The following is a 25,862-nucleotide window of genomic DNA, read 5'->3' on the forward strand; positions in this document are numbered from 1 at the left end:
GCAGGCTCCATGCACCGGGAGGCCGATGTGGGATTCGATCCCGGGTCTCCAGGATCGCGCCCTGGGCCAAAGGCAGGCGCCAAACCGCTGCGCCACCCAGGGATCCCCCCACAGACTGTTTTATCAAATAGCACCTATTAAGATTTTTTTCCAAAGTGTTCAGATTTAAAAAATTGTTTTGAAATGTTTGGGGGCTTTTTTATAGTTATTTTTTTAAGATTTTTATTTATTCATGAGAGACACAGAGAGGCAGAGACACAGGCAGAGGGAGAAGCAGGCTCCATGCAGGGAGCAGGCTCCATGCAGGGACTAGATCCCAGGATCCCAGGGTCACACCCTGAGCCTAAGGCAGACGCTCAACCACTGAGCCACCCTGGCACCCCTGTTTTGAAAGACTTTATTTATTCATGAGAGACCCACAGAGACAGAGACACAGGCAGAGGGAGAAGCAGGCTCCATGTAGGGAGCCCAGTGTGGGATTCCATCCCGGAACCCCAGGGTCACACCCTGGGCTGAAGGTGGGCGCTAAACTGCTGCTGCTCACTTTTTTAAAAATAAAACTCCAGGTGAGCAAGTGTTGCACGATGAATTGCCGGGTCCTTCACACGAGCCTTTGGCCCTGGGGCCGCCCGCATGGGCCCGCAGTCCCGGGCCTGCTCTCCGGCGCTGGTCCTGAGCCCGGTGGCCCCAGCGCTGCTGCGCCCCTGGCCGCAGTCAGGGGTCCCCGTATTTATCATCTCGAGCAAGGGGGGAGGAAGACCGGAGGCCAACCGTCCAGAGCTGGGAGCAGTGGCCCCCAAGCCTGGACCAGAAAGCAATGGATTTGGGGAATGCAGGTAGGGATCAGGGCCCCGGGACCAGTGAGCGTGGCCCCACTCTCCTGGACCCGCTTCCCCAGGCACGTGGCAGAGGGTGTCCGTGCGGCCCCGGCCCAGCTTCCCAGGCCTGGCGCCGTCCAGCCGGTGGCTCACCCCCGGCCTCACAGCAGGTGCCCTTGGGCGGCGAGGAGCTTCAGTGGGGCTCTGGCCCGTCCCCACGCCACCAGGAACAGCAATGCTGGCTGAGCCCTGGCGCATGTCTCAGCCACCAGGCTCTGAGCCGATGAAGTGTCACATCCCAACACAAGAGGACTCGAGCGACATGGCATCCATCGTGTCATCGAGGGCCGGGCATGGTGCCCAGAACATCTGAGATGCGCCGAAGCCCTGGCCCCGGGCGCAGGGTCCTCGGGGGCCCCCCTGCATGCATGGCCCGCCGCCCACTGTCTTCAGCGCCCGCGGCCCCGGAGTCCCAGGCACCCCCGTGGGCGCTGTGGGTGCGCCCAACAGCCCTTCCCAGCATTGCTGGCTCGAGCACACCAGCGACTCCGAAGTGGGGCGCAGACGAGGGCGTGGGATTGGGCTCCATCAGGACAGCCAGAGGAGGCCCCCCTGCCCCTGACGGCTGCCCTGCTGAGGGCCGGATGGGTGGGAGGGAGACCAGGTGGGACAGGCCCCCGCACTCCGGCCCCAGCCGCTTCTCTGCGGCGGGCAGCCCCTCCACAGGCAGGACGCAGGTGCACGAGGTGCACGAGGTACAGGAGGGCGCCCCCCCACCCCGCGGCCCGCGGCCCAATCCAGCCCGGCCAGCTGCTGCCCGCCGCTCCCCAGGGAGCTCGGCTTCGTCCCTTCCGGTCCTGACCCCCAGCCACGGCCGGCCAGGGGCAGAGCGAGGACCTGAGGATGAACAGGAGCGGCGCAAATCCGCCTGCAAACCCAGGTCAGCGCTGGAACCCCCAAGAAACCCCAAACATCCACCACCTTCATGACACACAACCGTTGCTGTTTGATCGAAGGATTTCCTGAAAAATCCCGGAACTCGGAAAGTTGAGTGTGTGGCCAGTCAGGTTTTCGTGGCCAATTCCGGGTCACAGGATTTCAGCGGATTGGAAAACCACCACTGCCGCCCCCACTCGGGCGTGAGGCCTACCCAGGCTGGTGGCTGCCGGCTTGGCGGGACATGGGCTTCCAGCGGCGGCCGCCCCGCATGGTCACGGTGACCGTGGGGCACAGCCACCCCTCTGCCGGGAGCCAGGACGCGGAGATCGCAGCATGGCAGGTGCACCGGGCATCTTTCCGGGGCTCTCTGGTCAAAGACTGTTGCCTGCGTTCAGGGTTTACCAAGAATCCATCCGATTTCTTCCCAGACCTGCTTGGGCGAGTGAGTCATCGCTATTTTCAGCGGGCAATTCGGTTAACAAGTCTGTAAATCCATTATGAAATAAGCGGTCACTTCTAGGACCAGTAGGCCCAGAAAGAGCCCACAGACAAAAAATTCCTTTCTGAGGATGAGTGGCCTGGGGCAGATGGGAAAGATCGTGAGTTGGAAGTGACCCGCCTCATGAAGGGTGCAGAGGGCCCAGGCACGGGCCACACGTAACAGCAGCCAGCGCTTTCCAGTCCACCCGTGGGGCCTGGCGGTGGGACGCTCCACCCGTGGCCAAAGGCAGCCCCTCCACGGGCTGAGCGCCAGTGTCCCAGTGGGAGGCCAGCGCAGGCCGAGGGTGCACCCGAAGCCAGGTGTGTGTCACGGTCGGTGTGCAAACTGAGTACTTCCTAGCTTTCATTTTTGAAAACTGCCTAAGAAAGTGATAACGAACAAAATCGAATTTTTTTCAGCAATAGCTTTGTCTACATGAAGCATTTTGAAGTGAGCCGATTGTGACTGATTCATTTCAGAATGTGTGTGTGTGTGTTCGAGGCTCTCGATGTGTTGATGCAGGTAAAAGCGGCGCGGGTGAGCGGCGCCCACGGGGAGCCTCCCGAGGGTATTCTAGGCCCAGACGAGCCCCAAAATACATTTCTTCTTTTTTTTGCAAAAACTGTGCCATATGTTATGTGGCATCCTCCTGCTCTTAACCTTGATTTTCATCTTCCAAAGGCCTATCGGAGGCTATGTTGGGGATGTACTACCTTGTTTTTTTAACAGCTACATCTTAGGATGTCACAACATGCAGGGAGGGAGGCTCCTGGGAAACATGCAGAGGGAGCAGGGCTGGACCTCTTGAAATGCATGAGACCACACCCCTGGCGCCCAGACATCCGCCAGATGTTCGTGCACACGAGAAGCTTATTCACGATGACCAAGTGTAGAAGTCCCTTCTACCTGTAGGCACACGGGGCTTGTCTGTGGTTGAAAATGCCAGCAGCCCTGGCATTTCCCGGGCCTCGGCCACCGGGCCATCAGAAGGAATCATGGAAAAGAAAAAAAAAAGAAAAAAAAAAAAGGAAGCATGGACTCCGTGGTTTGGGACTTTGTCCAGAGTTGATTACCATTGCGGCAAGCCATGTGATGTCACCCATGGGGTTGGAGACACCCAACGTGCACCCTCGTGCTCCTGCATGAATAGGGTGCCCCCTTGACCTCCCCCTGTGCCCTGGGGAGTGGCTGCTGGTGGGACACAGACATTCAGAGCAAAACGCACAACGGCCTCCTCGGTGATTTCCCTCCCTCTTCTTGTAGTGCTCACTCAGGACACTAGTGAATATGGTGGGTAAGAAAATCATGAGCTGAGGGTAGTAAAGGGATATGAGCGGAAAGGCTACTATAAATTAACAAGTTCTGGACAGCCCAGGTGGCTCAGTGGTTTAGTGCCTGCCTTCAGCCCAGGGCGTGATCCTGGAGACCCGGGATCGAGTCCCACACCAGGCTGCCTGCAGGGAGCCTGCTTCTCCCTCTGCCTGTGTCTCTGCCTCTCTCTCTGTTTCTCAAATAAATAAAATCTTTAAAAAAAATTAACAAGGGATCCCTGGGTGGCGCAGCGGTTTGGCACCTGCCTTTGGCCCAGGGCGCAATTCTGGAGACCCCGGATCGAATCCCACGTCGGGCTCCTGGTGCATGGAGCCTGCTTCTCCATCTGCCTATGTCTCTGCCTCTCTCTCTCTCTCTCTGTGTGTGTGTGACTATCATAAAATAAATAAAAAATTTAAAAAAAAATAACAAGTTCCTATAATTTATGTAACTAGTCCCCTGTGATGGATATTTACAGTATTTTCAGCTTTCGTTTAAGGTTGTGAGTTCAAGCCCCCTGTTGGGTGGGGAGCCCACTTAAGAAAAAAAACCCTGCCAGGACTTGCCTTGGGTTTGGCCACAGCTTGTTTTTCACAGATTGCAATTCATTTTTAAAAAAAACTATTAGAAGCATGCATGTGATGTGTGTGCACATACGTGGGCCAGTCACGAGAGGGGCAGATGGAAGGAGAGAGAGAACCTCAAGCAGACTCCCTGCTGAGCAGGGACACCCCCCCCCCCAACGTGGGGCTGGATCCCATGGTCCAGATCATGACCTGAGCTGAAGGCAGAGGCTTCACCCACTGAGCCACCAGGTACCCCAGATATTGACTTTAGGATGCACGCAGGTCCTTCTCTCCCCAGACCCTGCTCTGTCTGCAGGGAGCACACGGGCAGGGCTTGGTGACAGCTGGCACCAGATGGAAGCTACACAGGTCAGCTCAGAGGGGCTTCTGCTGTCAGACTGGGACGGACTGAGCACCAAACATCGTACTGTCTGTAACAGGCTAAGTAAGAATCTGGGAGTCCTTGGTAACCGAAAGAGGGAGAGACTTGAAATTTATTTTTACGGCTACAGAATAATAATGGATTCTAGCCAAGATCATTAATTGATGTTCAAATGGAGCAGTCAGCAGAAGGTGTGGGAACAGGGTCTTCCCACAGCAGCAAACCACTGCCCACGAGTCACCTGCCCGCTGGGCAGGGGCACAGTCACTGCTGAGCCGGCCTGAGCTCACATACACCCACGAGGGACAGGATCCAGTGCACATGGCATCAACTACAAAGTCTTCCAGCTTGAGTCCAACATCCTTGGCCTCACTTCCAGTTTACAGAAAATCCAAGCGCCAGAGGAAGAAGCAAGTGACATGGGCAAGTGTCAGGCGACTGGGACGTCGTGGGCTACAGGAACCAAGCACATAAAGAAGGGTGTGGGGGGTCGCCTGGGGGCTGTTGTTATGCTCAGGGCATGATCCTGGCTCCTAGGACGAGCCCCGCATTGGGCTCCCTGCTCAGCGGGGCACTTGTCTCTCCCTCTGCCTCTCCCCCTGCCTGTGTTCTCGCTCTCAAATAAATCTTTAAAAAGAAAAGGTGAATTTTATGGTGTATAAACTCAGTAAGTTCTCAAGTTTACACTAGTGGCAAAAGTGAAAGGAGAGAGACCAGAGACACAAGAACCAGATGGGGGCCAGAGTCTGGGCCAGGCAGAGAAGGGAGTGAACGGCAGGCCTTCCAACCGTATGCGAGTCCCACCGTAACAAACCCATTCTGGGCCCAATGGGGAAAACCCGGATATGGACCAGATACTGCAGATTCTATGCATTGTGCCCCATTTTCAGAGGTGTGACAAAGGCCTTGGGTGAGCCCTGCCTTCCAGGAAGCACACTGGATCCCCTGGGAGCAGCAGTGTTCACCTTCTCCTGGGCCTTCGTCACAGATTTGCCCCGACTTTGCAGAGGGCTGATGTCTGGGAGCCTCCTCTGGACTGAGCAGCACCTCAACACCAGGAGTCACTGAACGGACCAGATGAGGCCCCAGGGGCTCACACCCCAAGCTAACCTGCTCCGACTCCCTGCTCTGCACAGGAAGCAGTCGTACAGTGTGTGCAAGTTCTCAGCACATGGAGACCACCCCCACTTCTGGCTGGGCCACGTTTCTCTGCGGGCACCCCCAGGGCCCAGACAGCCCAGATAGGAGGTAAGTGTCCGGGTCATGCGGCCAGCTCTCCAGGAGAGTCCCTTGGGGCCAAGGGAAGGCTCTGGTCACATGCTGACACATCACCCAAGTCCTGGTCGCTGGTGGGATTCCCCCTGGGAGAGTTGATAGGGGCCTAGTCTGGTTACTGCCTTGGTGGCACCGTGGTGTTGGGGTCATTGCCCGGGATTCCTGGGCTGAGCAGACACAGCCACGCACTAGGTGTGAATGGCCCAGGGAACAAGGCCTGCTCTGTCAAGGGCAGCCTCCTGGTCCCAAGCTGTACAGGACAGCGTGGTTACCCAGAGGATGGTAGAAAGGGACACAGCCAAGGACACATGGTTCTCACACCTCGGAGGACAGAATCACCCGAGGGCCTCTAAAGCGCTAACAGGCCCCCTGCAGCCACACACCTGGCCCTGCACCCAGTTCACAAGGGGCAAGGGCTCCTCATTGGACCCCATGGTTCAGGATGGGGAGACTGCAGGCTTCCAAGGACCTGGAGGGGAGGGCCCCCAACTCCTGTCCATGGCAGGATCAGGACTAGGATGATCCCCACAAGACCTGTCACTTTCATCAACAGATCAACCTTAGGCTCACCTGCTGACCTTTTCCACATGCCCCAGTTAAACCAGATCCAGGATTGTGGTCCAGAGACCTATGGAGTTCTCCCACTGGTACAGGAGGCCATAAAGGCAGCCAGCACCTCCCAAATGTCCACGCATGTTGGCTCAAACGAGGTGCCGGCACGGCTAGTACCCTCCCACTTCCATCCAGCCTTGGCTCGCTCATTCCCTGCCTCCACATACCTCCAGGAGCTTTTGGGTCAGGGGAACCAACACAAACCCACCACTGTGAGTGAAAGCTGGACTGACTCCCCCCAAACAAGGACAGACAACTGTGGTTTAGATTTTATTTCATCATCATAAACTGAACTCTGCAATCCAGCTAGACCTGGGGAAAGGAACCACGGAGCCCGCAGAACTGCAGTGAGAGTGCGGAGACTGGGCTATTTCAAGCAGGTGGGGGTGGAGGGGCGCTCTCCTGAGCTAAAGGAACGGTCTGGAAGTTCAGATAAAACAGGAGTTAGATTCATCAGATCTGTCCACAGTCGGCGATGGTGATCTTCTTGCTGGTCTTGCCATTCCTGGACCCGAAGCGCTCCATGGCTTCCACGATGTTCATGCCCTCCTTGACCTTGCCAAAGACCACATGCTTGCCGTCCAACCTGCAAGCAATGTCTAACATTAGCACCCGCCCGAGGCCAGGAGCAAGCAGCACTTCCTACCTGACCCCAGCTGACACCCACCTGACACCAAGCACTTCACTCTTCCAGCTAGGACACGGTAACGCCACAGACAACTAAGAATCTGTCTCCTAAGGTGGCGGCTCAGTGGTTGGGCATCCGCCTTCAGCTCAGATCATGATCTCAGGGTCCTGGGATCAAGTCTGTCAGGCTCCCTGCTCAATCTCTCTCAAATAAATAGACACCAATCTTACAGACCAGACCCCTAAAGACCCAACAATCCCATCCTCATCTGATAAGAGTATCATTTTCACAAGCATTTACTTTAAGTCTTTGTTAGTAAGCTGTACAGACATCGTAGGGCTTAAACTTACGACCCTGACGCTGAGCTAGCCAGGTGCCCCACAATGCCACTCAGCTGGGCACCCTGTCTGGCAGCTACAGTACCTTGCCTTCTACAGCACATGACCTAAACCTGTAAGTGCTTTGTGTCCTCCTTCTGCTATGTCAGGTGAACACAGCAGGGAAACTAGGGTGCAAGGCCTTTGCATCCCTTGGCTGTGTTCTGCCCTTACCACTCAGTCTTGGCGGTGCAGATGAAAAACTGGGAACCGTTTGTGTTGGGTCCAGCGTTGGCCATGGACAAGATGCCAGGCCCTGTGTGCTTCAGGATGAAGTTCTCGTCATCAAACTTCTCCCCATAGATGGACTTGCCGCCAGTGCCATTGTGACGCGTGAAGTCCCCACCCTGTGAGCATGAGCAAGACCCATCACTTCTGGCAACGTCGTTGGAGAACATGTAACTTATTAGCCGACTCAAAAGGTTGAGCGGAACCCCAATGATAGAAAACAGCCCTCCCAACCCTTGCTGAAATATTCCAGCTCAGCCTCCAATGACAAGCCCCCACCCCAGTCAGAACCGGTGAACTCCATACCTGGCACATAAATCCCGGGATAATTCTGTGAAAGCAGGAACCTTTGTAACCGAATCCCTTCTCTCCAGTACTCAGAGCACGAAAGTTCTCTGTTTAGAGAAAAAAGACACGTATGTTCAGATGCACTTGCGTGTTTTACAACTGGCGTTCCTTGGGAAGTTCAAGGGGAAGAGAGGGCACTAACCTGCTGTCTTTGGAACTTTGTCTGCAAACAGCTGCAAGACAAGAGCCGGGTTAACGCCGTGCGGACACGTTACACCGACAGCCGCGCCCGGGCGGCTGCTGAAACACAAACTCCTTTTCTCGGCGCTTCGAGCACTACGGAGAAACCCCCGAAACGAGGGCTCCCGGGGCCCCGTCCTCCGACTGCAGCTGCCGCCCGGGGGGGGGGGGGGCGGTCACGGCGGCGGGCGCCGCACTCCCCGACACGCGGGGACGAGGCCGCCGCGGCGGGAGCCCGCTCCGCGTGTCCCGGAAGCCGCGCGCACCGCCAGCTCCGGGAGCGGCGGGAGGGGCCGCAGGTCGCGCCACGTGCGGGGGGCCGCGTCCGCGTGCGCCGCCAGGTCCGCCGAGGCCGCCGGGGACCGTTGGGCGGGCGGGGCCCGCGGCGTCGGCGCCGAGGCGGGGGCGCCGCTCGCTTCCGCCGGGCGGGGCGGGGCCGGGCGCTTCCGCAGCGCCCCCGCCGGCCGCCCGCGCCCCGCCGCCCCCAGCAGGCGTCGCCCACCCCGGCGCGCCGCCAAGCACGTGGGCGCCGCCCCTCCCCCGCCGCCCCGCCTTTGTCCGCCGCCGCCCCTCCCCCGCCGCCCCCGGCCGCCCAAGATGGCCCCTCGTCAGGAAATGGCGCCGCGCCGCCGCGCTCCTCGGGCCAGGGCCGCCCACCCGCCCCCCGCCAGCCTCCCCACGCCCCGCCGCCGGCCCCCGCCCGCCCGGCGCGCCCGGCCGCCCACCTCGAAGGAGACGCGGCCCAAAGGCTCGCCGTCCACGGCGATGTCAAAGAACACGGTGGGGTTGACCATGGCTGGACGGCGACGGCTACTCCGGGGCGGCGGCGTCTGCAAGGCGGCACGAGCCCCGCCGCGGCCCCTTTTATAGCCGGCCGGGCCCCGCCCACACCCGGTCGCGCGCCCGGATCCTAGCCAATTGCGAGTGCGAGCCGGTCGGAGTGATGGTATGACTGGCCTATGAGAGGAGGCGGCGCCGGAGGGGAGGGACCGGGGCGCGCGTGCGCGCTGGCGGTGGAGGCTGGTTCCCGCCCGCGGGCTCCGTCGCGGTGCTGCGGCGTGGGGACCCGGTCGGGAGTGGGGTGCGGGCGGGGAGGGGGGGAACGGAGGCCAGGCGAGCCGGCGGAGCCCGAGGGGCCGCAGGAAGAGGGCGACGGCAGCTGCGGCGCGGGCGGGCCGACGCAGCGCCGCGGCCAGGGCGTGTCCCCATTGCGCAGAGGGGGCAACTGAGGCGAACGCAGGCCTCAAGGTCGCGCCGCTCGCCAAGGTCGCCCGCGCCCCTCCCGGACTGCGACCCCGCGACCCCGCGCGTGGCTGGGGGCGCCCGGTAACCGCCGGCATAGCCCCCTCCTCCAGCGCAGCCGCCTCCGTCTCGGAGGTTACGAAATGCTTCCAAAATGCCCTACTTTCCGAAAATATCTTGCACAGTCCGCTTGAATTTTGTTAGGGAGGAGGACGTTGACACGGGAGCCGGGCAGGCTCCTACCTGCAGGGACGCGGCGCGCCCTCTCGCTCTCGTCCGACCTGGGGGCGTGGGAGCGGAGCCCCGGGAGCCCCCAGCCGCCGTGCGGAGCCTGGAGCGGGGTCCGGTCCGGTCCCCCCCCCCCCCGTGCGGCGAACTGGGACCGTCCAGGGGGTCAGGTCCGGATCTCCACCCGCGCCGCCTGGAACGCCTTCTGATGCGCCCCGCGTCGCGCATCGTGCGTCCCCGCGGTGCACCTGGCGCCATGTGTGCGGGGTTTAGGGCCCCGCTGTCACCAGTGAAAGTGACGCTCGTCCCTGTGAGCATCTGCTCAGTCACCAGCGCCGGGCGTTCCCAAGGCCACACCTGGACACTGCTGCCCCCACCATCACCTGGTGCCTTGTGACCTTGAGGAAGCTCTGTGGACCCGTCTGCTGGAAGCCAAGTGCCCCAGGCCTCCCAGTGTCTACACTACCCCCTCCTCCACCCTGAGCCTTGCAGAGCTCAGAGACCCTTCCTAGGAAAGGAATGAGTGCGCGAGTGCAGAAGGAAAGCGGCCCTGTGACTTCGCTGGCGTCTGTGTAAAGTCCTGCCTCCTTTTTTTTTTTTCCCTAAGGTTTTATTTATTCATGAGAGACACAGCAGAGGGAGGAGCAGGCTCCCTGCGGGGAGCCCCATGCGGGACTCGATCCGGCACCCCGGGATCATACCCTGAGCTGAAGGTAGATACTCAGCCGTTGAGCCCCCTGGGCACCCCAAGTCCTGCCTCCTGGTAAATCTCAGTCGGGCAGCCAGGCCCAGGGTCTTGTGCTTCTTCCACACCTGCGTAGGATGCATGCACGCAGGAGAACCCACGTGCAGGGGGAGCCAGTGCGGCGGGGAAGCCTCAACCAGCTTTGTCTGTGACCTGGACTTCCTAACCGAGTGTCTCGGGAACACGGGGCCTTCCTGCCTTGTTTGGATGAATCACACTGCGGCCAACCTAACTGCGATCAACAGTGCCCTGACGTGGTTTTACACGGATGCTTCTCCCACGGGCATTTGGGGCCGCTGCGAACCTAGGGAGGAAAAACAGGTTCTTGAAAACCCTAAGAAGACAGATGACTTCGGAAGAGGGTAAGGGGCCTCTTGCGTGCCTCTCGCCCGGGACAAGGGTGGGCTTCCCGTCTTCTTCTGCTGGGACCAGTGGTGACTCCACAGTCCACTTTCCCAGGGCTCTGTCCAGGGCCACCCTTCCTGGACGCTGCCCTTGGCTCGCCTGGCCCCACGGCTCCTCCCACTTCCCTGGAGCCTGGGCTTCTCTCTCCTGGTCTCTCCACTCCTGGTCTCTCCAGCTCTGCCTCCCCGAAGCCTTTCAGATGGCTCCGTGGCAGAGTTCCGAGTTTGGTCTGGTGGCGGCCCCCCACCCCCAGCACTGTTAGCCGCCTCCATTTCCCAGGCTCAGATCACCTGGAGACTTCTAGACCAGCCTCACAGCTGCAGCTCCCCAGAGCGGCCATGGATCCTCCCCCATCCCCTGGTCCTCCTCCCCCATCCCCTGGTCCTCCTCATGGGTGAGCCGTGGGTGAGCCCATCAGAGTTCCGCCTCCACCTCCCCAGGTCTCCTCTTCCTCCCCCCATTCCTCCTCCTTCTTCTCCTTCTCAGGCCTCCTCCTCCTCCCCCCTAGACCTCCTCCTCCTCCTCCCCAGGCCTCCCCCTCCTCCTCCCCTTCCCCAGGCCTCCTCCTCCTTCTCCTCCTCCTCCCCAGGCCTCTTCCTCCTCCCCCTCCCCAGGCCGCCTCCTCCTCCTCCCCAGGCCTCCTCCTCCTTCTCAGCCTTTCCCCGCAGCTATAGCTCCTGCTTGGCCTTCTGCAGCACCTTCTTGCTTCCATTTCTGGGCCCCAGTTTTCCCAGGGGCTTCCAGAATGGTCATTTGCAGAATCACCGGAAATTGTGACTCCTGTGCTAGACTACTTGTCCAGGTTCTTGGTTGCCCACAGGACAGACGAAAGCAGCCGCTCCGTGGCCCCAAGTCAGCAGCTGTGGGCTGACAGTCCTGCTACGCAGAGCTTCTCCGAACTGCCCCCTGCATTTGCAGGGCTCTCCCTCGACCCGGGCGGTGCTTCCCCACTCCACCAGTGAGGCTCACCCCGTGCTGGGTCCTTTCCAGGACACGTTCCTTAGCGCTCTGGAGCTGGTCGCCTGTGAAGATCCTGCAGAACCAAAGCTCAGTAAAGGCGTGTTGACTGAAGGTGTAAGTGGGGTCAGCAGCACAGGTGTGCAGAACGGAAGGGCCCCCCCAGATCTGGCTGCATGGCTGCAGGTGTGTCTCCCTGGTGGGCTTGCCAGTGGGTTCCCCCACACTGGCCAGACTGGGACTGTGACCTGCTGGGACAGCCGTGGGGCCCCCTTCCCCCCCAACTCCCCGCTCTGGGTGGTCAGCCTGGCCTTGCACGCTGGGCGGGGGGCGGCTCGTGGCAGCTCCCACCCCCACGGCCGGGCTGCTGGTGGCCTTCGGCGCCCTGCCTTCCTCCCTGACCTAGTGCTGTCCGCCTGCCTCGGCCCCACCTGCCAGTCACACAGCCTCAACCGCCCTCCCCTTCCCCTCGCTCTGGGGTGGCGTCGGCAGCCGCCCAGCCTCATGCCTTACTGTCTCCTGCAAGCTGCTCCTGTCTGGGCCCCAGGACTCCTGTACCCCGGGGCGGCTGGAATTCGACCCCATGGGTGTGGAGGGGCCTCCGTAGGGCGCAGAGAGCCGCCTACCACCTAGTTTGGAGCGCACCAGCCGTGAGCAGGGACCCCCGCACTGGTGGCCCCGATGGGAGTCGGCTTAGGCACTGAAGGTCCCGGCCAGAGCCCAGCCCCTCTGAGCTGGCCACAGGGCCTACGGCAGGGGAGCCGTATTGGGTGGGCCCCGCCGTCCCCGCCCCCGGGCTGGTGGCCTGGAGAGGACACAGGGGTGCGCATGAGGCCTGGCAGTGGCGGATGCCACCGAACAGGAGGCCTTTACAGACCCAAGGTGGCGTCACCTTCAAGGATGTTTAGAGGAAGGTGATGCTGAGAAGACCTACCACTGTCTCGTGAATACATGAATAAAATATTTTTAAAAAACAAAAATAAAGCTGCAGCCCAGTGGTTTCTAAAGATCGGAGCAGATCCTGCTGCAACCTAAGTTTAGAACAGGTTCCTCACCCCAAAAAAGATCTTGTGCCCAATTTTAGTAACTCCCGCCCCCAAACAGCTTTTTTAAAAAATGTATTTTATTTATTTATTTATTTGAGACACAGAGAGAGGCAGAGACACAGGCAGAGGGAGAAGCAGGCTGTATGCAGGGAGCCCGACATGGGACTCGATCGACATGGGACTCGATCCCGGGACTCTGGGATCACACCCTGACCCCCAGGGATCCCTTGGGGAGGTTTTCTTTGTTATTTTTGGACAAATAAGTACTTTAAAAGGAAACCAAATGTATTACATTTAAAAATGCAATTGAAAAAAAAAAGAAAAAAATGCAATTGAAACGTTTGAAGATGTATTTGAACCAGTTCAAGTCTGTTAACGCTCACAAAAAGGCTAACATGGTTTATAAGCTAAAGAATTATGTTGTAGGATGACATCTTTAATAAATTAAAAATCAGCTGTTAAAAATAAAACAAACTCATGCAAGTAGCTTCCTCCATGAAAAGCCGCAGGACCCACACGGCCCTGCACCCCCGGGGTTGGCTCCTGCCGTCCCTAGGATGGCACCCCGCCACTGCCCTGCTCAGCGTCCAGGGAAGGGGAGAGAAGGAGGAGGACCATGGGAGTGATGCTGCCACTCAGTCCTGTTGTCAGCTTCCCTGGAGCTACCCAGTGCTGTCCCCCTTGGTGCCGGAGTCCAGGAAGGTGGCTGCTGGTCTGGGCCACCGCCCCCCAGCCCCCATGCTCTGCTAGTGACAGAGGCAAGAGGGGTGCTCTGGGTAGATGGCCAGCAGCAGACAGGGACTGGGTGTTCTGAGCCCGGAAAGCAGTATGTGGCACAGGGGGCATCCCACCCGCTCCGCCGGGCTGCAGGAGGACCACCGCTGCTGCCTCAGCCTTCAGAAAAGTCCTTTGTGGGCGGTGTCTGCCGAGGGGAGCCAGGATCCCTAGATTGCCCAGATTGCCAGAGGCTGGGGTGTCTGGTGCCGAATTTCCCTGACACGGGCGGGGGGAGGGGGAGGATGGGGTACAGTAACCAAAAAGGAGAGAGAGGCCTAAATTAACTCAGAATTCTAGGGACACCTGGGTGGCTCGGAGGTTGAGTGTCTGCCTTGGGCTCAGGTCATGATCCTAGGGTCCCGGGATCGAGTCCCGCATGGGTCCCTGCATAGAGCCTGCTTCTCCCTCTGCCTGTGACTCTGCCTCTCTCTATGTGTCTCATGAATAAATAAATAAAATATTAAAAAAAAAAGTTCTAGGGAAGGCCAGGTGGCATGGTCAGGGCCAGTGTGGGACTCTCCGGCAGCCCTTTGGGGTAGATGCTGATGTTTCCTCCAAGAGGAGATGAAGCCCAGCAAGGGTGAGAAACTGGAGGCCATGGCACGGCCGGCCGAGGCAGGGCTAGTGCCCGGTCCCCGGGCCTGGCCGCTGTGCCCCTCGCTGCCACACCTTGTCCTGGGAGTGAAAACCCAAGTGCGGCGCCAGCCACACGGCAACAGGTGTCCTGCCCCGCCCAACACGCCGCACAGGCCTACAGAGCAGGTTCCTGCTGTGCGCCATCCTCACCCTCCACCTCCAGAGCTTTCCCGTCTCTGGAACAGAAGCTCTGTGCCGCCCCCCCCCCAGCACGGTTCCCTGTCCTGCCCACCCCCTGCCCCCCTCCTGCCGTCCCTCAGCTGCCCGGGCACCTCCAGTAGGTGGGACCTGTGTCCCTGAGAGACGAGCTGCTTTCAGCATGTGTGCTCGGGGCCAACCATGGCAGAGCGCAGGTCAGAACGACCTTCCCTGGGGACCCCCGGGGGGGGGGGCGGCGGCGGTTTAGCGCCGCCTTCGGCCCAGGGCGTGATCCTGGGGTCCTGGGATGGAGTCCCGCGTCAGGCTCCCTGCGTGGAGCCTGCTTCTCCCTGTCCGTGTCTCTGCCTCTCTCTCTGTCTCTCGTGAATAAGTAAATAAATTAAAAAAAAAAAAAGAACGTCCTTCCTTTCTGTGACTGCGACCACCCGCCTGTGGAGCTGCAGCCCTTCATCCGTTGACAGACACTGGGGCGCTCCCATCTCAAGCGCACTGTGAGTGCAGCCGAGCCCCTGCTCTTGGCTCTTCTGGGTTCACAGCACGAAGTGGCGTCGCGGGGTCACATGGGAGTTCTCTACTTCAATTTTCGTAGGACCTGCCACACTGTCTCCAGGGCGGTGGCCGCAGTCCACCATGTGTGACAGTCCAGTCCCCTCCCCCCAACACGACACCTGCTGTTTCCTGCTTGTCCCTCTGACAGCCATCCTGGTGGGCATGCAGCACACTGCGTACCCCTGCTTTGTGTTGTCCTGGTGGGTAGCACTGCTGAGCCTCCTCTCTCGTGCTGTGGGCCATCGTGTACGTCTGTTCAAGTCCTCTGCCCGCTTCTTCCGTGGATCATTTGCTTTTTTTTATAGTTGTAGGAGTTCTTTCCACATTCTGGACATTAATCCTTTATCAGAGATGGGATTTTGCAGCTCCTTCCCCGTTCTGCGGCTACTTTCTTGTTCTGTTCGCAGGTACAGACTGGGGAGGAGTGCCAGGCACGCGCGTGGCATACGCACACCCCAACTCTTCCAATTAACATTGCTGAGCGCTCATGAGGAAGACTGGAGTCCAGACCAAGGGACCAGGGAGCTACCTGAGAGCCAGGTGTGCAGGGCCTGTGAGGACCTCAGGCTGGCCCAGGAGAGCTGCAGGAACCCACTAGACAGGCTAAGCCTGCCACCGCGCCCCACTGGGGATTTGACCAGAGAGCCAGGGCTACCCGGAGGCCCAGACACGCAAGTCTCCCTGTGTTCTGAGAGCAAGGGGAGAATGAGAGAAGCAGCATGGGTTGGTGTGGCGCATGCTAATTGCCAGGAGCGGTCCTCCAATGCTCAGGGAGGTGGAGGAGAGCTTGGGAGACCATCCTGCCGAGGCACAGGGCACAGGGCCTGCTGCCACAGACCCCGGAACCCACAGATGCCAGGCCCACTAAAGGAAGGTGTGATGCTGCTGCTGCCACTGGCAAACAGCATGTAAGGAATGTCTCAGCAAGTCCGGACGCAGCCTGCCCACAGGCCACGAGGCCTGAGCCCAGAATGGCAGCCAGCACAGGGAGGGGCGTGCCGTCTCCCAGGCCTCGGGACCACTGACTTCGACCTCTGCTTTTCTCCTATGCGCAATGCCTGGCATCCAGTCACAATCTCTCCTGCCTTCAGACGGGAACTCACACCACCAGTTCTCCTAGCTCTCCAGCTTTCTGGCTCCCCTTCCAGATCTTGGGATTTGTCGGCCTCTGCAGTCATGTGAGTTAATTCCTCATGATAAATATCTTTGTTATGTTACTATTTTTTAAAGGTTTTATTTGTTTGTTGATTAGAGACACACACAGAGAGGCAGAGACACAGGCAGAGGGAGAAACAGGCTCCATGCAGGGAGTCCAACATGGGACTCAATCCTGGGTCTCCAGGGTGACACCCTGGGCTGAAGGTAGTGTTAAACCGCTGAGCCACCCGGGCTGCCCTATGTTATGTTATATTCATTATATTAATTCCTGTAGGTGTGTGTATCTCTTACTGGCTCTCTTTGGAGAACCCTAATACAGACACCCAAAAAAACAAGATGATACAGCCTATCATCCAGAGATACAACAGTCAATAGAACCAGACCCAGAGATGTCCTGCCATAGAAAGGGGAAGGGTTTAATCCTGTTAAGTATGCAACAGGATGTGATGCAGAGGGTGGATGACAGGCATGAAGAGGCAGGAATTTCATGAGAAAGATAGAAGTAAAAAGAAGAGGCGAGTGGAGACACTGCAAAAGGAAATTATGAAACCAGAAGTAAAGATTACATGGAGATTAAGGCTTCTTGTGTGGATATAGAGTAGACTGGACTCGGCAGAGAGATGAGCCGGTGGCTTTGAGGACAGGTTTGTGGACTGGATGTCTGTCCCTCTTCAACAACTCATGTGTTGAAGCCCTACCCTCAGCATGACTCTATTTGGAGAGGAGGTCTCTGTGGAAATAGTTAAGGTTAAATGAGCCAGTGCAGATGGGGCCCTGATTCCATCAGACTAGTGTCCTTTTTTAAAAAAAATTATTTATGTATGTATTCATGAGAGATACACAGAGAGAGGCAGAGACACAGGCAGAGGGAGAAGCAGGCTCCTTGCAGGGAGCCTGATGCAGGACTCAACCCCAGGACCCAGGGATCATGCCCTGACCCAAGGGCAGATGCTCAACCGCTGAGCCACCCAGGCATCCCAGACTAGTATCCTTCTAAGAAGCCACCCCAGAGTTTGCCCACCCTCCCTTGCCCCATGCACACACCAAGGAAAGGCTGAGTGACAAGGTGGCCATCTGTGAGTCAGGAAGAGAGGCCACACCAGAAACCACATCAGCTGGAAGCTTGATCTTGGACACTTGGCTGTTGAAACCACCCAAACTGTCATGTTGTTTTAGGGATACCCAGCCGACAAAGACAAGGCAGTAGAAATGATTCGATTGAATATACAAAGGTGAGGAAGGATGGCGGGAAGTCAAACAACAGAGCATTCCAGATCTTCCAGATCTGTGAGATGCATCATTAGTCTGACCTGTATGCAGTTGGAATCCCACCAGGGCAAAGGGAGAGGAGAGAAATTTAAATCAACAATGGATGAGGATTTCCTAAAGTTAATGAAAGGTAGCAAATGGATCCATGAAGCTCAGAAACCCCAAAACAGATTTAAAAATGAACAAAGAAGGATCCCTGGGTGGCGCAGTGGTTTAGCGCCTGCCTTTGGCCCAGGGCGCGATCCTGGAGACCCGGGATCGAATCCCACGTCGGGCTCCTGGTGCATGGAGCCTGCTTCTCCCTCTGCCTGTGTCTCTGCCTCTCTCTCTCTCCCTCTGTGACTATCATAAATAAATAAAAAAATTTTAAAAATGAACAAAGAGGGGCACCTGGGGCCTCAGTCAGTTGAGCATCCAACTCTTGGTGTTGGCTCAGGTTGTGATCTCAGGGTCCTGGAATCGAGCCCCATGTTGGGCTCTGCATTTGGCAGGGAGTCTGCTTGAGGATCCTCTCTCTCCCTCTGCCTTTCCCCTGCTCATGCTTTCTCTCTCTCTCTCTTAAATAAATAAATCTTTAAAAAATTAGAAATGAACAAAGAAAAAACAAAACAACTATACCCGGCACATGGTGGTCACACTGATAGGTACCAAAGGAACGGGGAGGACTCAAAGGGAGAGAGGGGACCAAAGATGAAGAAGAATGAGGTCAGCAGATTCCCCTCCAGGACTATGGATGCCAGAGACAGTGGAACTATGTGTTTGGGGCACGGAAGGACAGAGGGGCCCAGGGATGTACCACTCAACCAGCAGTGTCCAGACCATTGGCTGTCTCTCTCTCTCTCTCTCTCTCTCTCTTTTAAAGATTTTATTTAGGGGATCCCTGGGTGGCGCAGCGGTTTGGCGCCTGCCTTTGGCCCAGGGCGCGATCCTGGAGACCCGGGATCGAGTCCCACGTCGGGCTCCCGGTGCATGGAGCCTGCTTCTCCCTCTGCCTGTGTCTCTGCCTCTCTCTCTCTCTCTCTCTCTCTCTCTGTGTGACTATCATAAATAAATTAAAAAAAATTAAAGATTTTATTTATTTATTCATGAAGGACACACACAGAGAGGCAGAGACACAGGCAGAGGGAGAAGCAGGCTCCCTGTGGGAAGCGCGATGCAGGACTCGATCCTGGGACCCCAGGATCACGACCTGAGGTGAAGGCAGACGCTCACCCTACTGAGCCACCCAGGTGCACCTCTGGTGTCTCTTTAAAAATAAACTTAAGGGGATGCCTGGGTAGCTCATTGGTTGAGCATCTGCCTTTGGCCCAGGGCATGATCCTGGAGTCCTGGGATCGAGTCCCATGTCGGGCTCCCTGCATGGAGCCTGCTTCTCCCTCTGCCTGTGTCTGCCTCTCTATCTCTCATGAATAAATAAATAAATAATAATAAAAACAAACTTAAAGCTCGCTGGGTCATATTTATTAGCATGTTGTTTGAATAGTCCCTATTTTGGTGGGGGTTTTCCTCCAGCAAATTGATATGAAAAATCAATTACTGAAAGTTTGTTCAAGTATCTTATTATGACCATTAGTTTGTTTACTTCTCTTTTCAGATCCGTAACTTTTGTTCTATGCTTGTTGAGGCCATATTCTTGGAACTATGCAAATTTTTTGCAAAAATGTTTGTTTATTTATTTATTTATTTTAAAGATTTTGTTTATTTATTCATGAGAGACACAGAGAGAGAGGCAGAGACACAGGCAGAGGGAGAAGCAGGCTCCATGCAGGGAGCCCAATGCGGAACTCGATCCCAGGACCCTGGGGTTACACTCCTAGCCAAAGGCAGACGTTCAATTGCTGAGCCACTCAGGCACCCCTCTATGTCTTTAAGAATATTTTAAAATATTTTTTTTTAGTGCTGTACTTGCCCTTGGCAAATTCCATAGCTCCCCACCACAAGAGGTAGATGCGTATCCTAAGCTGAAGGTGGACCTCACACACAGTCCTAAATGTGGAGTTCTGATTTTCAAAACTAAATAAAAAGAACCAGGAGGCACCCAGTGGGCTCAGTCGGTAGAGCACAGGACTCTTGATTGCAGGGCTGCGAGTTCAAGCCCCACGTTGGGTGTGAATATCGCTTTGAAAAAAAAAAAGTTTGGTCAGTAAAACCCCTAAATGATCTTAAAATTCTGAATGAAATTAAAAAAAAAAAAGAACCAGGTGTAAAGTATGAGGTGCTCTTTGTTATGATCTTCCAGAAGGTGTGGACTAGATTCATAGACCAACAGGAACGATTTCAAGCCAGCTCCAGGGAAGATGTCGCAGAGATGGACCAGGTTCAGGCACGACAGCCGGAAGGGCAGCTCCGCTAGTATTTGCAGTGCTCTTTTACAGAAGAAACAGAGGAAACCAGGGGACGCGCAATTCACACTAAATACAGAAAAAAGGATTTGATCCCCTGATAACCAAAGAAACACAAATCACCACAAGATCATCCATGGCGTCCATTCTGGCAAAGATTCAAACAAAAATTATGCCCATACTTAGCTCCAGGCTCATGGGTTGAACACCGATGTCAATCATACCTCAGTTAACTGGGCTAATGAAGGGGGGGGACACGCTGGGGGAGGGGAGGGGAGGGGGAGGGGGGAGAGCTGAGCTGCTGGGTTGTGTGGACAGTGGACATCTGTGCATCCACTGGGTGAGCACCCCTCCTTCTGTCCCTAACTGCATCCTCGTTCCCACTGGGGAGCCCCTGACCTTGCTCCTGCTCTAGGATTGGGTGCTCCCTCACCTCTGGCCAGTCCGAATGATGGCATTTTGTTTAGGAGGGACCAGAACCCAAATCTGGCCCATGTGGCTCTCCCCAGGGCTCTTTCTAAAAATACTGGGAAAGCGTTTCCCTTTCTCCCAGCCTTGCTGGGATTCACCCAGGCCCTGTCCCTGGCTGGGTGACAGTGCCAAACTCTTTTTTTTTTTTTTAATTTTATTTTATTTATTTATGATAGGCACACAATGAGAGAGAGAGAGAGGCAGAGACATAGGCAGAGGGAGAAGCAGGCTCCATGCACCGGGAGCCTGATGTGGGATTCGATCCCGGGTCTCCAGGATCGCGCCCTGGGCCAAAGGCAGGCGCCAAACCGCTGCACCACCCAGGGATCCCGACAGTGTCGAACTCTTAAGGCCCAGGCCACCTCCCACCCTGGGCCACTTCCCCACCCTGGGCCATCAACCCACCCCAGGCCACCCCCCACCCCGGGCCACCCCCCCAATCCCAGGCCACCCCCGCCCCGGGCCAACCCCACCAACCCTAGGCCACCCCCCCAACCCCAGGCCACCCCCAACCCTGGGCCACCTCCCCGTCCCTGGCCACCCCCCACCCCGGGCTACCCCCCGCCCTGGGCCAAACACCTGCCCTGGGCCACCCTCCCCTGTCCCGGGCCACCTCCCCACCCCGGGCCACACCCCTGCCCCGGGCCACTTCTGAAGCCTTGGCTCAGCTCCCAGCCCCGGTAGCTGCCCTCTCCAGCCCATCTCACTCAGCCGGGACTGGTTCCATGAATTTTGGAGCCCAGTATGTGGAGATATGGAGCGTCTTGTTCAAAAGTCAGGGAGAATTTCACGATGGGGCTGGTCCCTCTGAGTGTGGGTCGTGTGAGACTCCGGGGATGGCCTCCCCAAGGCCACCACACGCCACGCAGTGCAGCTGGAGGGGCAGCCAGGACCGGGGCCAGGGTCCCCGCGCGTCCTCGGCCCTGGCCTGTCCCCCGAGCCCTGCTGCCTGAGCCATGTGTCCTGCTCTCCATGGCTCCATGTCCCCGGCCCTTGGAGGCTTTGGTGGCTGGTATGGCGGGGGGCGGGGGGTGGTCCATGCCCTGAGCCCCCTTGCTTCTCCAGAGACCGCAGCCCCAGGCTGTCGGTGAGGAAGGGACGGGGTGAGGGACATGTTCACTGCCTGCTCTTCTGCCGCAAATAGAACTGCAAGTGCATGGCTTGTGTTTTAAAGACACGTGTCCCTGCCAGCCGGACACCGGGCTTGCCATCAACAGCACCCTCGCTGACTTGGCCATGGAGGACTTTGTTGGAAGTCTGTCCGGTGACACACATGCAGTGGGGTTGGGAGTCACAGGCTCAGAGAACAGGCAGGACCTGGGGAGCCCGCGGGCTGAGCGGAAGGGTGCCCCCGCCCCGTGCCCCCGCCCCCCTCCGCTGCTCTGCACCTGTCTTGGCCTCTGCTGGCCGGTGCACTGTCATGGGAAGTTCGGCCCTGGTCCTGGCCCGCTGGGGGCCCCCGAGGAGGCCGGGGGCAACTCAGGGTGGGGGCCAGAGTTAGTGAGTGTCCTTCTGGACTTCTGTGTGCTGCCAGGGCTCCTTCCTGCTTCCCACCTGTGTAGGCCGTTCTGTTTGCTTAGAGTCCGTGACAATTGGTAAGGATGGGATTTGGTAATTACAAGTAATATGTAAGGCCCACTTTAAAAAAATTTTTTTTTACAGATTTATTTATTCATGAGAAACACAGAGAGAGGCAGAGACACAGAGGGAGCAGGCTCCCTGCAGGGAGCCCGATGCGGGACTCGATCCCAGGACCCCAGGGTTGCTCCCTGAGCTGAAGGCGGCACTAGACTGCTGAGCTACCCGGGTGCCCTAAGGCCCACTTTTTTTTTTTTTAAATTTATGATAGTCACACACACAGAGAGAGGCAGAGACACAGGCAGAGGGAGAAGCAGGCTCCATGTACCGGGAGCCCGACGTGGGACTCGATCCCGGGTCTCCAGGATCGCGCCCTGGGCCAAAGGCAGGCGCTAAACCACCGCGCCACCCAGGGATCCCAAGGCCCACTTTTTAACAGATTTCTTTAAATAGTTTTTAGAGCACTTCTAGGGGCATGGCACGGTAGAGCAGGGGCTGCGTAGGGAGGCCTCCCCCCAGGCCCCCGCCCCCACCATCCGCGTCCCCCCAGAATGGGGCACGTCATCGTCACCCGAAGCCTGTGGTTTACACTTGGGCTCCGTGTGTCTGGTGTGGACGGACGTGTGACTCGTGTCCACGTAGTCCCGTCACACAGAGCCTTCCACTGCCGCACATCCTGCCTGCTCGGCGCCCAACCCTGGACCTGCCACTTCCAGAAGTCAGAGACCTGGGCTCCTTTCCCTTCGAGGGACGACGTCGCTGCCCCACGTCCTCGTGGCACTCCTTCCCGTCAGCGCTGCCCTGCACTCGCCCGGTGGCCCCCGCGGCCCAGCCGTCCGCCTGCCGAGGATGCCCTGCTGCATTCACGTTGGGGCGACGATGCTGTCGCCAGCTGGGTGCGGTTTCCATGTGGAGCTGGGTTGTCAGCTCCTGCAGAGCGATGGCCCCATTTTGCCTTCCTGGCAGCAGTGTGAGCAGCTCCCGCTGCCCTGTTGTGTGCGTGTGCATGTGTGTGTAGGTGTGTGTACTTTTTGCCATGAGGGTGTGTTCACTGTGTAGAAGCAGCCTTTCCTGGTCGCGAGGAACTCTGGGGACTGTCACACTGGCGGTAGGCTTGCAGGCCCCACCGCGGGCTCTTCTTACTTCCGCGGAGGGTGGGGACAGAGGACCCAGGGGCAGCGGGCCACTGGCCACAGCCATGGGTCACTGACAAGGGAAACTGGAAAAGCAGGTTGGCTGAGAGCAGGGGGGCAGGACCTCGGGCTCCCAGGCCCTGCACAGCTTCAGTCTGGAAGAGTTTGGCTTGGAGACTTTGAGAGAAACCTGCACCCGTCAGCGGTGCTTCCCGGGGCGGGGCCCTGCGGCTCTGCTCGCCCCCACCAGGAGCCCTCCACCGGGAGACCCCTGAGCAGGGCCCTGTTCCTGGGGCGGGGGTGGGGGTGCCTGGGAGTCTCTGTTGCTGTCGGAGGGTCTCCAGGAGTGGCGGCCAGGCCTCCGGGGCTCACTCTGCCACCAACCCTCATTGGAGCAAGGGACACCTGCGGGCTGCCCCACAGCGACAGGTCCCCAGCCAGGACAGCAGCAGGCTGGGGGGGGGGGCGCCAGTTGCTCAGAGCCCACCGCATGCTTACCCCAGGCAGCCCGCTCCTTGGTGGCCCCCATTCGCCAGCTTTGGAACGAATGAGGACACGAAAGAGATCTGGTTGGTCCCATGGTCTTGCAGGGAAAGCAGTCCATGCTCGTCTGGCCCAGAATGTTTAGCCCTGCTCCAGATGTCCTCTCTAGGGGACGGGACACGCCGGAGTGCAGGAGAAAGGGCTGGTTGCCAGGACTGTGCGTCTAGGCGACCTTTGGGCTCTGCAAGGCAACTTGCCCGAATCGTGCAGAAAATCGGTGTAAGGAAGGCCAAGGACTCATCCACACTGAGATGCAACCACCAGACTCAAGGGTGACCCCTGATCAGGTCTTGGGATGAATAAAGCTATGGCGGGCATTGGGACGTTGGGAGGCAAGGGAGTGGGTGTGGAGTCCGGCTTGGCCATCACAGCAGCACCCCTGCTCACGGGTGGGAACAGCCTTGTTTCCAGGACACGTGCTGACCGGTTTGGCTGCAGCTGACTTTCCCTAGTTGGCAGCAACTAAAACCCATGTGCGCATAAAACATGCAGCTACATGGGAAGTTGGGGGGAGGCAGGTAGGCTCGCAAAACGTCCATGACGGCTAACCCGAGGGTTGTGCAGGGCGCTCCCTATGCTGTTTGCAAAGTTAAAGTGCTTTTAAGTAAAACGTCAGAAGCGATCACTATCAAGTTATTTGTGATTGAGTATCGGCTGTGATGACGGGGACCACAGAGGCGGCCACAGCAGGCAGCGCCCCGACCCGCTCTGGAGGCGGAGGGCTCCCTGGGCAGCGGCAGGTCGGCCACGGCTTGCACTGGGTCGGATGCAGAGGGGCCTTAAGTCTCCAGTGGTGGCCAGCATGGCAGATGCAGGGCCGGGAGGCAGGCCGTGGGCTGGTGGGGAATGTGTCCTCCTTCCGTCCTTGGGGAGCACTCCCGACCCCACCCTGAGTGCGGGCCCCCTAGTGCTTGGGGCCCTTCTGTGTGGATCTGGAGGCTCTGGCCTCCGCTCCGTAGCAACAGCTACTCTGGACGGTGGGGCTCTCCAAGGGGGCAGGTCATCCTGGGGCTGCATCTGCCCGTGTCCAGCTGTCCCCAAGGCACCTGGCTGCCCTTTCAGGATGGCTTTGCTTCCCTCCTGAGCTGGCTCTGAGCGGGCTGTTGTCACTTGTAGCCTGAGCCGTGTGATCACACACGGAGAAGGTTTGAGCAGAGGGAGCCTGGTCAGAGGGCGTCGGCCTACGCACCCCCAATCCTCCCTCACAGCAACCGGTATAGCCTACACCTCATGTCGGGGTGTAGGCCCGTGGCCGCACTCCCAGGTTCAGGACCATACTGAGGAAGGCCGACATGGCTACAGGGGATGGGGACAGCCACACAACCTCATTGATCCCCGCGCACTTGGCATCTGGGCAATTCACGGATCGTCAGCCTGAACAAGTGGACCAGGCAAGCGGCCAATGACTCTCAGGTACAAAGCCATCAACGTCCGGGGCCGATTATGCATTTCCTTAGTCCTGTGCGGAGCCTCCTCCCTCTGACGGTCGTCCGGCTGTCCCAACGGGCCCCAGCGAGCAGCCCAGTGTGGGAGGTGGTGAGGTGAGGGCCCTGGCAGACAGTGGCATGGGGACAGGGCCATTCCCGCGGTGTCCGGCAGCACGTGGCCCCGGGCGTGGGGACTGGGGCTCCTGCTGTGGCCGCTTCCCGGGAGCCCCGCACCTCGCCTAGGCGTCTGGCTGCCGGCGGTCATGGCCTCAGACGCCCTTGCCGTGCTGCTGTTGCCTGAGGCTTGGCCAGGGACGCGTGCAAACGGCCTGTTCCCCTCGGGACCCTCGCCACTGGCACGGCTTCGTCTCCCGAAGTTACCAGAGTTGTTGCCCGCGTTGTGGTTAGAGCCCGCTGAGCAGCCCGCTCTGCTCCCCGGGGGCAGGAGGGTCTGGGCACCACCTCGAGTGCGTGGGTCCCCTGGGCTCTCGCAGCCTCCGGGATGCGAGCAGAACGTGTGTCCTGCGGGGGCTGGCGGTCACACCTCACGGAGTCCAGTGTGCTGCTCTGGAAACTGCACTCGTGGCACGTATGGGAGGACAGGACGGATGAAGCGCAAGGCGGCAGCCCGAGAAGCCACGGCTTGGCTTGAAGACCAGCGAGGTGCCGGCACCTCCACCCCGTAGCACCCGCCTGCCGCACCCCCGGGCTCCGGGCTGGTGCTGCCACTCCGGGCCTCCCTCCTCAGCCTAGCACACGCGGGCAAATCCTGGGAGATACGTTTGCCGTGGAGCCTCACGGTGACGGCATCGTGCCCCATGAATTCCTGCCTGTCACCCCACAGATTGAGGGGAGCCAGGCGCCGTCGAGGCTGTGGCCCCGCTTACCGCTCAGTCCGGCTGGGCCCACCCTGCCGCGCGGGGACGCGCAGCCTTTGGCTCATCTCCAGGTTTCTCCATCCTGCCAGCAAAACCCAGAATGACGTCGGTGAGACCACACCTGGCGTGACCCCCAGGAAGGAGGGCCTGCCCCTTGTACCCCAGCCCGGCTGC

The 25,862-nt window shown here is 58.5% G+C and overlaps 2 protein-coding genes across 3 annotated transcripts; one reads left to right on the forward strand and one right to left on the reverse strand.

The window, feature by feature from the left end:
* Positions 1–6,641: 6,641 nt before the first annotated feature.
* PPIA (peptidylprolyl isomerase A) lies at positions 6,642–9,013 on the reverse strand. Of its 2 annotated transcripts, XM_055335517.1 has the most exons (5): positions 8,871–9,013; positions 8,108–8,138; positions 7,924–8,012; positions 7,564–7,736; positions 6,642–6,970 (listed from the first exon to the last, which is right to left on the reverse strand). In XM_055335517.1, exons 1-5 carry the CDS (start codon positions 8,937–8,939, stop codon positions 6,838–6,840), a joined length of 495 nt encoding a protein of 164 aa, XP_055191492.1. In that variant the 5' UTR covers positions 8,940–9,013; the 3' UTR covers positions 6,642–6,837. The 2 variants fall into 2 exon arrangements, with proteins under 2 accessions (XP_055191492.1, XP_055191495.1); XM_055335520.1 differs by lacking the exon at positions 8,108–8,138 and having other exon boundaries at positions 8,871–8,985.
* A 227-nt stretch (positions 9,014–9,240) lies between these two features.
* On the forward strand, positions 9,241–12,868 carry LOC129516183 (uncharacterized). The gene is made up of 2 exons (XM_055335516.1): positions 9,241–10,722; positions 11,586–12,868. Exons 1-2 carry the CDS (start codon positions 10,629–10,631, stop codon positions 12,353–12,355), a joined length of 864 nt encoding a protein of 287 aa, XP_055191491.1. The 5' UTR covers positions 9,241–10,628; the 3' UTR covers positions 12,356–12,868.
* The last annotated feature ends 12,994 nt before the right edge of the window (positions 12,869–25,862 follow it).

Source organism: Nyctereutes procyonoides, unplaced genomic scaffold, assembly GCF_905146905.1.
Source record: "Nyctereutes procyonoides isolate TBG_1078 unplaced genomic scaffold, NYPRO_anot_genome, whole genome shotgun sequence".
Taxonomy (NCBI): Eukaryota; Metazoa; Chordata; class Mammalia; order Carnivora; family Canidae; genus Nyctereutes; species Nyctereutes procyonoides.